Raw genomic sequence first — 12,903 nt, forward strand, 5'->3', positions numbered from 1 at the left:
AATGTATCATTTTCCTTTAGGTGAATAATAACAAAGAGTTCATGTTGTGTTTTACAGAATAGTAATGTGCCATTGTATATTAGATTTTAATGCAATATAAGGTATTCATAAAACTAACAAAATTGTTTAACAATTCTTAAATTGTATTATTAAACCAAATTAAATTTGAAAAAGATCTTTCTTTGCTAATTACAATAAAAATTATAATTCCCATTCCAAATTAAAATAATATTATTGGATTATGGATACAAACGTTAGTTTTTAAAGTATTAATCAATAGTATAGGTAATAACAGATGTGAAATTTAGAAAGAAAATTACAGCCAGTTATGTACAAAGACTACAGCAAATCCACCCAACGCAGCTAAGTAACTCATTAATAAAATCATGAAGGACAGCACTGTAAATACAATTGAAAACAGGACATCACGTATAGCAGCAAAAGCTCCCATGCAAAATTTGTATGGGGGAAATAAAAAAAATTACCATCTCCCTATAGGGAGATAATCCTATTAAACTGAGATCACACAATCTTATACCATAATTGTAAATACATCATATAGTTATAAAGTAGTGAAAAACTTAACAGTTATTCATCAAGTCTGGCTAGGTATGGATTTTAAAATTCTATCGTAAATGTGTTCATGTTGTTAAATGCACTTGAGTAATGAAAACTGCTGTAAATATATAAATTTTTTTGTGAACGCCTGTTTTGAAACCATAATTGTTGAACTGTTTTATTTTAAGATACAAATTTAATTTGTTCTGAAAAACACAAGTTTTAAGCGTCTACTTGTAAAGCCTGTATGCTTTAAATTATACTTGTAAAAGATGATTGTTTTGTAGATAAAGAAAGAAATGTAATGGACTTCATTTTGAAACAAACAGTGTGAAACTGAAGTGCACATCATTATTAGAAGAATGTAATGTATTTCTTAAGTAAAAAAGGCTTGTCTTGATTTTCTCAAAAGCATGTTAATTGATATTTATTAAATTTAATTATTTAGTCGACAAAGTTATGGATAAACTATATGTTAGAAAAATGTATGTTTTTGTAAATATTAAATGATACAATTGTAAATTGAAATGCATTTGTATTAATGATTTGTACACAACAAAAAACATTTTGAATGAAAATCTCAAAGTATTATACATTACAATTTTCACTAACAATTTATATAATTTAACTCTATCAAGAGGATCAACAGAAGATTTAAATTTGTTTCACAAACTGTCTCTACAGGTCTTATATCAAATTTAAATGAAACTTAAACCAAAGTACTGAACCCCATAATGAATATTCAATATATAAGTCTACATATACAAGTTGAGATATTTAAGATTTTTTATCTGCATAATTAAAATTAACTTAATACTTTTTGGAGAGTAAAACAATATCACAAGGGATAACTTATAATGCTGCAACTGGATCCCAAGCTTTCCCATATGAAAATTATAAATGAATTAAACTTATAAAATATTACAGCAGTCTGATAAAGTATTAGGCCAAGAAATTTAATGTAACAGTCACTTTCACTTCCTATTGAAATGAACTTAATACAGGGTTAAACTGAAGTTATTTGGTCGTATTACAAAAAATTTCTGGTAACCAGTGTACGTAGCTTGAATAAACTTCTTGTAGTTTTACTACAGTGATTAAACTAAAAATTAAAACAAATTTGTAATATACATTATACAAAATTATTTGAAATGCCCCTTAAATAGATCAGTGCACACATTTTGATGAGCAAAGTGAAAACTGTGATGAGTGAAGGTGAAATTTACTCATGCAAACAAATCAAAGCGTGTAAGAGTTTGAACGTATGATACAGGTAAAATACTTATTACAAGGAATTGGTTATGTTGACCGATGTTGTGAATGTAGGAGCACAAGATAAGGACCCGTTTTATAAGTTACTCTTGTAGCTTTTATTTTGGGGGAGCAGGCAAGCAGGCAGGCAGAGCAGAATGCTGCTTGACTGTCATTGTACCTCTCCCTTGACTGAGACTGTGACTGTGACGGAGAGAGAGAGTGTGGCTCAACTGACCGTCTGGGCCGTGCGAACCTCAGCGGCAGTTGTGACTGGTCTGTCACGTATTTGCCCTCTCCCCTGCGTCTGCGCAGTGCTGGGGTCAGCTCGCCATCGCGCCGCGCATCTGGCAATGTCGCGCACCGCCGCAGTTCTACAGACACCATCGGCACGTGGGGTACACTCTCCGCTTCCGCACTCAACATTTTCTCATCGGCCCTGAAACAACAGCCTCTACTGTATTCTACTCTGAAATTTGAAAACTATGGTTAATTTTTGTAAAATAATATAAGATGGAGAGGACTTCATCAATTCACAAATTTCAACAAGTTTTTCTAACTTCTTCCCGTACCATAAGCAGAGTGATAAAGGCATAATGACATTTATGTAATTAATAAAGATCAATCAATTCTGGCAAATTTCTTTGTTGTAGAATGAATAACCTATTTAATTTTCTTCCGTTTTTAAAAGGCATTTATTATTACGATCACGAGACATTTATAAAAATATATAATAAAACTATTTTATAAACATATTTTTATCCGAAAAAAAAAAACTGTATCCAAAAATAAATTAAACTCCACGGATCCTTAAATTTAACTACAGTGCGCTGGAATAATATTTTACAAATTATTTAAAGATTTAAATGTTTTATTACTACTACTCATACAATGTTTAATTCAACTAGCTATTAAGTTCTATTCTATGATGCAGCAACAGAAACATAAAATGCGTTATGAATATTTGTAGTGCACTGCTATTAACATGTATAAATGGATATCAGTGACAAAAGAGATGCGTAAATGAATGCAGGGTTAATAGCAAACAATTCATTAATAAGTAAAGTTATGAATACAGTATGATTAATGCACTCATTATTCATGCTGGGTAATCCATGAGTAAAGTAAATATGTTGTGAAGTGTATACTAATGGGAGAAATAGTAATAATTAATTGTGCTTTCATTCATAGTTATATACTTCACTTGGCTGTTGAGAGCATTGATGTAGGGCTTAGTTGTGAGACTACGAGGGAAAGCAGGTTACTCATTGCTAAGTATGATTGCTCATACATACATCATATTATGAACATTAATTTCCTATTTAGGTCTACCAGGATCACCCTGATCTATTAGTACATTCTGACATCTTGTGTCTTAATACCCTTTAATGAGAAATGTAGTATCATAAAAATTCTTTATTTTCAAATTATTACCTATAGTCTGAATCATTTAATATTTTAAAAGATAATTTTTCATACATGATAATAATTAAATTGTGCATTAAAATGCACAAATAAATTGTGTGTTAGTTAAGTTCTTAAAAACTGTTTAACGTACAAAACATTATAGTCAATGATAAATCAATCACTTATACTTAATTTTACTTTGAATACAGTAGATGATAATAAGACTTTTAGGTATGTATAGGAGTTCAAAACTATTGTCTGAAATGACTAGCCGACCTGAAAGTGAATGATGTTAAAAATATTTGAGTTTCTTTTGTTCTATTAAGGTGTTTAACAGTTAATTTATGGTATACTATGTTTAATTACTTATTTAAATAAGTATAATATTTAAGACTACATCTCTTTTTTTAACCAAAGAGTAGCAATCAATAGTGAGTAATTTATTGCTATGTTTTCTAAGAAAAAAAAATAGTTATGTATGTCACAATATTTACTGAATGTTTATAATATATGGTATAAATGTTCCCTTGCACCATATTGTAGGATCAGTGTGTTGTTATTTATAAAACAGCTAACTCTCCAAGCATGCAAGGGTTTAAAAGCTGTTATTGCAAGCGAGGAAGGACAGCACTCGGATCGCTCAGTTGCTACTGTCTACACTACTTTGTGCTGCCTCTTTAATCACCCCCTACCTCGGGTTTCCTTGCAGACAGTTAGCAGTCTTTGTCTGTAACTTAAGCAGGGAACGTTTTGACAATCATGAAGTACAGTAAAAAATCTGTTTCACACTCTCAGCAGATTCAGTTGTATTCAGCTTCTTTCACTCGTTGATGACTATGTCACAATGCTGAGTGTTGGCTCCTCACCAAATAGGACTGAAGTGTGGGGTGCCACTCGGTAGACTGGTGATTTATCAAAGTTGGTTTTGGCAAGCTTAATCCTTTATTTCTGTTTATTGCCATCGGCAAATTTAAAATTTACTATTTAGTCACATGTTTTCCATTTTTACACAGTGGTGAACGAAAACCAGTACAACTTCTAAAAAATGGTTGAGAGTAAGGAACACTGTTAATTTTGATCTTTTCATATCCCTACTTTAATTACAGATATTTTATTGTAGAATAAAACAGCTTGTTTGTGAAAATGGAAAAAGCCTACAGTTATAATTTGGTTTGTTTAGTTTAAAGAAACTTCTAATATAGTGTGATAAATAATCAATTTATATAGTACAAAAATATAAAAAGTTACCATAACATAAATTATTTACACATATTTCACTATTAATGTCTATGGTATAATATTTATTTTTGTTTTAGTGATTTATATTTCTATCACATGAAAAGTTACTCATTTTTGTTTTATAGCTATTTTGTTAAAATTACAAGAGCCAGGGAATAAAAATGTATGTTGCACAACGTATGTATGCAGTTTCATATAATTTCCCCTACCCTGAAACAGCATGGCTGTCTTTTAATTGGCTTCCATTTCTGCCTTAGCCTGAGAGGTTTAACTCCCCTAAATTTTTTATATTTCTTGATAGTATTTTAGGTAGGTGATGTTGGAAATTGAAGTATTGAATCAACTGTTCTATTATATGGCATTAATAGCCATAAATAACTTCAAATTGCAAAAAACACATGAAATTGGATATTTTTATTTCTTTCTAGCTACTTCTTTTGTACCTACCATTTGGATGGCTTATTTATAGTACCTGTATATTGCATTGAAGTGATCAGTATTATCTGTTGACTGTACTAAAAGCCTACTGTATTAATGTTTGTCCTGGAATTTTGTAGCTCAATTTAAAGTTCTCTAGACTTTCATTTCCAGTAAGTTTTCAATATGTACATAGACATTGTGCAGAAGAGTCTATTGAAAATGGTGTCCAACAATTTCTGACGTATCCATCATCAGTTACAGTTTGGAGGACAATGTCTGTTAGTGGGCCGAAAAGATTATACATAGCATAAATCACCGTCCATATCAATATTTACAGCGTTGCATAAAATGCTGTTTCAGAGACCTAAACATGATTTTCCATTGGAGATTATATTTTTATCACAATGGAGCTCTATGCGATACAGCAAAGCCAGTGAAAAAACTATTTTTGAAATAGAGAATTATCACACTTCCTTGATCAGGTAATAGCTGTTATAAATCTAATCAAAAGTTTGTGAACCATTATAAAGAGAAGAATATGCCAGCACAAAACACAAGATTTCTGTAGGGGGAAGGGGGGTATGTTGCCCTTGCATTACTTGTCAAAGGCTGATTGAAGTTTTCATACAAGTATAAAATTGTAAAACTCATATATTAAAGGTGTCGATAAAGTACAAATATATAACCATGAAAGTCTTACTAATAATAAGTAATATTAACTTAATTGTTAAAATACAAAAGTTTTCTTAAAACTGTGTCTAGTCAGTTTGGCCACCTACTCCAGTTTAAGATTCTTTAATCAAGAAACTTACTAACACAACATTCAGTTCATGTTTTTGAGAGGCCAATTTAACTATTAAGTATGAAAAAAATTTACACAACAAATCAAAGAATTTCAAATGAAATTTTTGTTTGTTTTTGTTTTTAATTTGGTAACAATAACAAATGAATAACACAAGATTGACAATTAATAATTGTTACATAAAACTTGTAATTCACACAGTCAGAAGAATCTTTGAAGATACTGATTTAAAAAATCTCAACTGAAAAAAAATTCATATGCCTGAAGGTATAGAGAAAAAGGCCAGCTCACTAAAAATATATTTAGTTGAAAATTAAACGTAAATGAATATTTAAAATGAAGCTACCAAGTCCAAACTGTACTTAAAGTCTGTAAAAAATATATTTTTTCAATCGGTTTGAAATTAAGTACATGACCAAACATTCGTGCAAAATCTAATATTATTTATAAAAAAATATAGATTTTATAGGTAATTTTACAATTCTAATTGTTTTATTGTGCTGTTATTTACAGACAGTGTTTTGTGTATTTGTCCGTAATGGAAATAAACCAACAAAATGGAATATCAAAAGACCCAACAGAATGTAACAAAAGTCTTGCCAACCAATCCAACAAAGTAACTTCACATGACTTCATATTATGTGTTACTATGTCATATGATAAAATTTCATATTATTGTACTCAGCTTATTTAGAAATTTGCTTATTCCTGAAATTTCTGTGATTTTCTTGTTACTATCATGGCTATTCATAAGATCAATGTAAAAGTGTTAGAATTGTATTTTACCTTTAATTTTGAACTGTTGATCTCACAATTAAAATAGTTGTTCCTTGGACTAGACCTATGTATTATGTTTTAAGTCTACGACTAAAGATGGACTGACATCAAGTGGACATACGGACAATGACGCAATATTAAGAAGACCATGTTGGTCCTTAATAAAGAATTGAACTTTAAACATGATCTAAAGTACAGCTGGCCTGAGGTATCAGATTTACAATTACAATTCTTGTAAAGTAAGCATTATAAGCAAAAGACATTTGCTTGATATAATAAGCGAAGTCAGATTAAAAATTGCATCAGCATGCAAAATAAATATGCCATAATTTTAATAATAATGATAATCAATAAATTATACTGATAACTGAAATAAAAATAAAAATTGTGACAACTGGTGGCAGACATGTATAAGGACCTGGGCTTTCAACCTGGTTTATAAACAGTCTAGACTGGGTCACTACTGGAATTAGTACGGTTCACTTCCTACTGAAACAGCTCTCTTCCTTAATCTGTTTATTATTGACCAGCACACAGACCTGTGACCTTGAAAATGTGTAGAATTTTACTACAAAGAAAATTGACTTAATAAGATTTAAATGCTTTGCTTTGGTTCAAGTCATGATCGAGTTTGAAATAAGAATTTATAGAACTAAAATCTCAAAGTTTCAATTAGAATTAATGACCAGCATCTGGGAAAGAATTTTGTAATTGGTACAACTTTAAACTAAGATTAACTAGAATAGTTAATATAACAGTAAAATGTTATATACCTCTGCCTAAACATATAGTTTTAAACAAAGATACAATCCCAAGAAAAAGAATCCTGTACCTTTACTTAAACAACAAGTACAAGCGTAGTTTTATGATCTGGTGATTTGCTAAATGTTAAAAAGTGCAGGAGAGGTCAAGCTTTCCAGGATTTTACACTGAGCACAGGATATTGCTTTCTAAAAGTCATCCTACTTCTGGTAGGAAGTGGTGACAAGCTACCTGCTCTGACCAGGGTGTGTAATAAAGGAACAGGCTTGACATGTAGATTACACTTTACTGACTACTCTACTTTATAATCTGGCTTTTGTTAATGTCTGATTCGGTAATTAAACCAATCCAATAAACTAGCTTAACAAATTGTGACTAAAATTGTTTGAGTGCACCTCAGCAACTAAAAATTAATTTTGTTGCAACAACCAATAAAAGTCACTTAATGTTATTATTGTTCGTAGGTTTACATGATTGGTACCATCACTATAATTGAAGTTTTCCAGTTCACATTATGTCCAATCATTGCTAACATAATTTCAATCTTGAAATATTTCGGTCTCCTTGTGGACCAACTTCAGTCCGAAACTGAGTTTTGGTTTCAACTCAACTGTGTTGACTGATGACAGCTCTTTACTGTGAGACCAAATCATTGAAATATTTTGATTGTGTTAACAATGTTTCAGTGCGATTTGAATCAGAAAACTTATAAGATACTCAATGTCATTTCACATCAGTTGCTTAATCTACTATAACCAATGATGCAAATAATAATAAGTATTGATTCCTAGTTGACGTGGCTCAAAACTTATTGAGCTTGTACAACACCGTTTGGCCAAACACCTACTGTGTGAGTGATATTCAAAATTCTATGAAAATAGTGAAAACATTTGGAAACAAAATAAGACACCAGAAAATGGTGGCGAACTGAGCTCAACATTTACCTTATAGTCCAGGAATTATTAGGCATGAAATATTTCTAATTATCTGCAATAGGTTAACAGTCATTTAATGAGACCGGTTAACATTCTCAAAAACCAATTACAAGCAGAGTAGTCGCTTGGTTTATTGTCCTCTGCCAGAGCAAGTCAGCTGCCTCAACAAAGGATGGGATAGCCTCAAATAGGGCTGATACAGTAGTAACTTACTGTTAGTGAACAATAGTCATACTTTTTTCATACTGCACAATGCGAGGGGATGAAAGCAAAAGGTTGATATTTGTAACACGTGCCCACAAATGAAGCCATAACGAGCATTAATACAAGAGGGTAAAATAATATCGGGGTAAGAAATATTGTGAGGTCGGAGACAGAAGCTGGTGGATACCTGGGCATGTAAGTGAATGCTTCGATAACACTAGAGCGTGGGCTTTTGCTCCCACTCACTGGGATCGGTATTTTGCTCGTTTTGTTGGCAACACCCTTCACCCTGCAACAATCACTCCACTTTATAACATGTACCACACTGTTAAATGTTGGGTAGTGGGGTGGGAGTTACATTGAGCGATAGTTTAAACATTCCCAGTACTACTGTGGGCAAGGTAGCAACATGGGAGTGAAGAGATATTTTTAAGCATGCCTTTTATTAGGTAGTTATTGAGGTTTCCAAAAAAAAGGGTACCACAATTCTTTCAACCTTCCCATGATATTTAAGAGTCAATGATAATAGCCATTTTTATTGAAATTTCTCACAGCCTACAACAAACATTATACAACATGGTTTAATCCAATAAAGAAATAGGAAATCTAAGTTAATTATGATATGATTAGATACTATTCTTTTTTCAATTGACATTTAACATGATACATTAAGATTGCATCACTTAAAAATAAACCACATTTTAAATCTACAGGTGGATAACACATGGGGTTTCAACAAGAATCAACTGACTTTAATGTTTATATTTTAAACATTTATCAGTGTACATATTTAACATACCTAATGACATAAAAATCAAGCTCTGAGCCTTAGTTGCTCAACACATCCAACCTCTCTTTGCATGAATAGCGCATGTCAAACTAATAGACAAACTTGTCACAAACTTTAACTGCAGATTTTAACCTCTATATCTGGAAGGAGTAGCACATACACAAAATCTTTATAAACATCTTCATACAGTGTGATGATTTACCTTGCAATTCAAATGAAAAGTAGTTTTGTCACTAACCACTGATTATGTTATCTGCTGCTACCTTTCTCACGATGAATTTACAGAGCTCTCTATGTTTGTTGCGATCTGCATGTATCTACTAACTAGACTATTATACTGTACAAGACATTGCTGCACAATACATTGTAAAAATGTTCAATTTTCTACTGGCATGATAAGCGGGCTTACATGATTATTGGGAATTGCATACCAAACTCTGTTGGAGCATTCCACAGTCTTGGTTGATGAACAAAGACAACCCGTTCTATTACAAAGACAGTCTGTGTTTTCAATTTGTTCATACTATCCCCTAATGCTCTAGGTCACACTCAAAATTTTGAAAAATGTAGAACATTAAGGTTTTCTGTTGTTTAAATGCAGTTTCCACAAAGTAACTAATTTTGCTCTCCTACAACAATAACTATTCGAAATTTAAGTTTCCCCCCCTTTTAACAGATTCATATGAAACCAAGATATAATTACGTATAAGAATATGGCTAACAGACTATAAAGTTATGTTTCTTTTCTAAACACACTGTGTAATGAATATTCACAACACATTTTTAATGCTCACACCTAAATATCATTTGGGCCATTTGATTTGTACCTGTCTTTATCAAAATTTACATTTCTTTGGGTTCATTGGTACTGTGTAATTTTCAGCTGTATGTTCTAATAGTATGTAAAATAAAATACATATTTATTGCATATATTCTTGGAGAACAGGCCAAAGGCCATATTTAAATTGATATAATAGGCATACTATTAACATGTGTTTTAATAGAATATGATGGTTACAGGAAAGTGTCACTTTGTAAAAGTGGATTCTAATAAATTGTACATTGCGGAATTGTAGATAAGAACAGTAGTGCTAGTATAATAGTAAGTATGATACTATAACCATATTTAATTCAATTCAATATTATTTTATTTAAATACCAATTTTGAGCACTGAATGGTAATATAATATTACAACTGTAATTAAATGAAATTAATTACAAATTAAAATGAACCCGTCTACTTAATCCAATAACAGATAGGATGAATTTAAAATAACTACAAGGAGTATTAATTAAGTAATGGTTATTTGCTTATATTTAAATATTAGTGATTTGGAACATAGTTTTACTCCTGGAGCATTGTCTACTGATCCAATGCAAAGCTATAGCAGCATTTACTTTGTTTCAGAAGTTGTCTGCTTGTCTGTACATGCAAAAAACAATGTTCGTGACAATCGTTGATCCCACCAGCTGTGAAGTGCATTCTGTGATATGATTCTTGTGTGCAAAAGGATCGTCGGCTGCTGAAATTCATCGGGAGTTATGCCTAGTTTATGAACCTACAGTTATGAGTGAACAAATCTCAAACGATGAAGAGCAGAGTGGCAGGCCCAGTATCCTGACCGATGAAATCGTTTCCGAAGTGGACCAACAACTGTGATCTGATCGTTGATTGATGATTAATGGCCCGGCTGAACAATTTCCTCAACTTACACACTGTCTACAATATTGTCACGGAAAACCAAAGAATTGTTTTATTATTGTGTAAATTGTCTTTCAATATTTGTAAATTTTTCAAAATTTATGGTTAACAGCCCCAGAAATGTGCAAATAAATATTAGTCCCATATTTTTTAGCTGCATCTTTGTTATAGGAAGAGTATTTTGATTCAACAAATTACATAAGAATTCAACCATTCTTTTCCTCCAGAACAATATTTTTTTCAAATTTAGACAACAATAAGCAAGAAATTGGATCAAAAGCTTTACTTAGGTCCATACAAATTCCAATTGCATTTTTATGATTATCTACTTACAAAAAAAAAATTGTTGTTACTGTTATTACAGATTTATACTTTTGGAAACCATGTTGAAAAATGTTAACATCCTATTGTTGAATTTGAAATTAATTTTAAACTGACTATAACATGCCTTTCAAACATGTTATAAATTGATGGTAGCAAAGCAACAGAAAATTAACTTTATATTGGTTATATCTCCTTTTTTTATAGTGGCTTACATTTGCAATTTTCAATATCATGTCATTATAGTCAGCACTACGCTTATTCTTTAGGCTTTATGCTTTCTCTATATTTTATGAGATATATATCTATATTTATAGATATTTATTATCTGATCGTTAGCTAAAACTTAAGTTCATATCGTTAAAGTCTGTTCTAGCATGTATTAAATATTAAATGTACCTTATGCAGAGAGTACAGTATCTCTAATATCAGGGGTAACCTGGAGTTTTGCTCTGAAGAGACAGATGTTTGCTGTACAACATTGAAAGTTTTCCTGTGTTAGCACTTTACTCTAAAGCTGGCTTTGGCTCAGGACTATCTTTAACTAGGCAATTTCTGTAATGTTGGTATTCTTGGCTTACGACGTGAACTTACTGTTATGAGCAAATTAACACTAAATTGGATATATATATATATATATATATATATATATATATATGTATATTTCTTAATTGCAACAGTACAGATTTTATATTTCTATTTATTATACCATATCTGCTTCAATTAATATTTTGGTTGTTTAGAAATATTTCATCCCATTATTTGAATTAAGTTTCGTATTTTTTTAAATAATTTGAAGAAATTTTGTAATAGTTACAAAATTCAAGGAGCCACAAAATTTATCAGATAACTTGGTCAGGCATTAAAGACCATTTTCCCTTTCCCTAATCTATGTGGAAGATCTATATATAAATGATTACACTGATTTTTTTAACTTACTAGTTGAGAAATTTATAATAATTGTTTGATTTCCCACCTGGAATTAGTTTAGTAAATCCAAAAATCCATTAAATAATCCATAAACTACTGAATAATAATTTTTTTCTTTCATGAAATAATAAATCACTCTACTCATTATTTTGGAAACTTAGAATATTCTTACCCTTAGTATTTTTAACAATTTAAATATATACTGGTAGCAAAATTCTAAAAGATAACACTGCCAGCAATGACACCATACTGCTCATGCGAAGTTTGCTTAAAGTACTCTAAAGTATGAATTTAAATCATTTTCTAATGAAAATTAATTTTTCCAGCACTGGATTTTTAAACTTATAATATTAAATAGAAATGGATGGTTACATTTAAAAAATGTATACATTCCATTAGGGTATAATTAATTTACACACAATGAAATGAGGGTTGGAGTAGGCAGTATTGTATGCCAAAAATAAAAGTATTTAGACAAAGGATGTAGAGTGCTAACAAATAATCAATTTACCTTTTCTTTTGAATAACTTTGAACAAAAACAGTCATTTTTTAACTAAAAATTAAATTTATAAACTTTTGATTCAACAGGCAAAAACAATAATACTTATAACTCAGTGCAAATAATTTTGAAACTTGCTGTGTAATCTCAAACTCAACATGCAAAAATTATTAACTTCACTTTCACTTACCTTTTTACAGAACATTTTAACAATACCATGCAGCAGATTGTTATCTTACTCTGTCAGCATATTGTGACACATTTCTAATAAGAAAAGCTAATTTATTTAAGGGGAAATAGTAAAC

General features: G+C 30.8%; 1 protein-coding gene across 1 annotated transcript in view; it reads right to left on the reverse strand.

Annotated features, from left to right (window-relative positions):
- The window catches only part of LOC124369495 (tau-tubulin kinase homolog Asator), a 202,626-nt gene that overhangs the window by 9,250 nt on the left and 180,473 nt on the right, over positions 1-12,903 (reverse strand). The window contains exons 21-22 of the mRNA XM_046827508.1: positions 8,543-8,644; positions 1,991-2,248 (exon numbers count right to left, since the gene is read on the reverse strand). Of these exons, the coding sequence (XP_046683464.1) occupies positions 1,991-2,248; positions 8,543-8,644 (360 nt within the window). The remainder of the gene's footprint in view (positions 1-1,990; positions 2,249-8,542; positions 8,645-12,903) is intronic.

This window comes from Homalodisca vitripennis, chromosome X (genome assembly GCF_021130785.1).
Source record: "Homalodisca vitripennis isolate AUS2020 chromosome X, UT_GWSS_2.1, whole genome shotgun sequence".
In the NCBI taxonomy this organism is placed as follows: Eukaryota; Metazoa; Arthropoda; class Insecta; order Hemiptera; family Cicadellidae; genus Homalodisca; species Homalodisca vitripennis.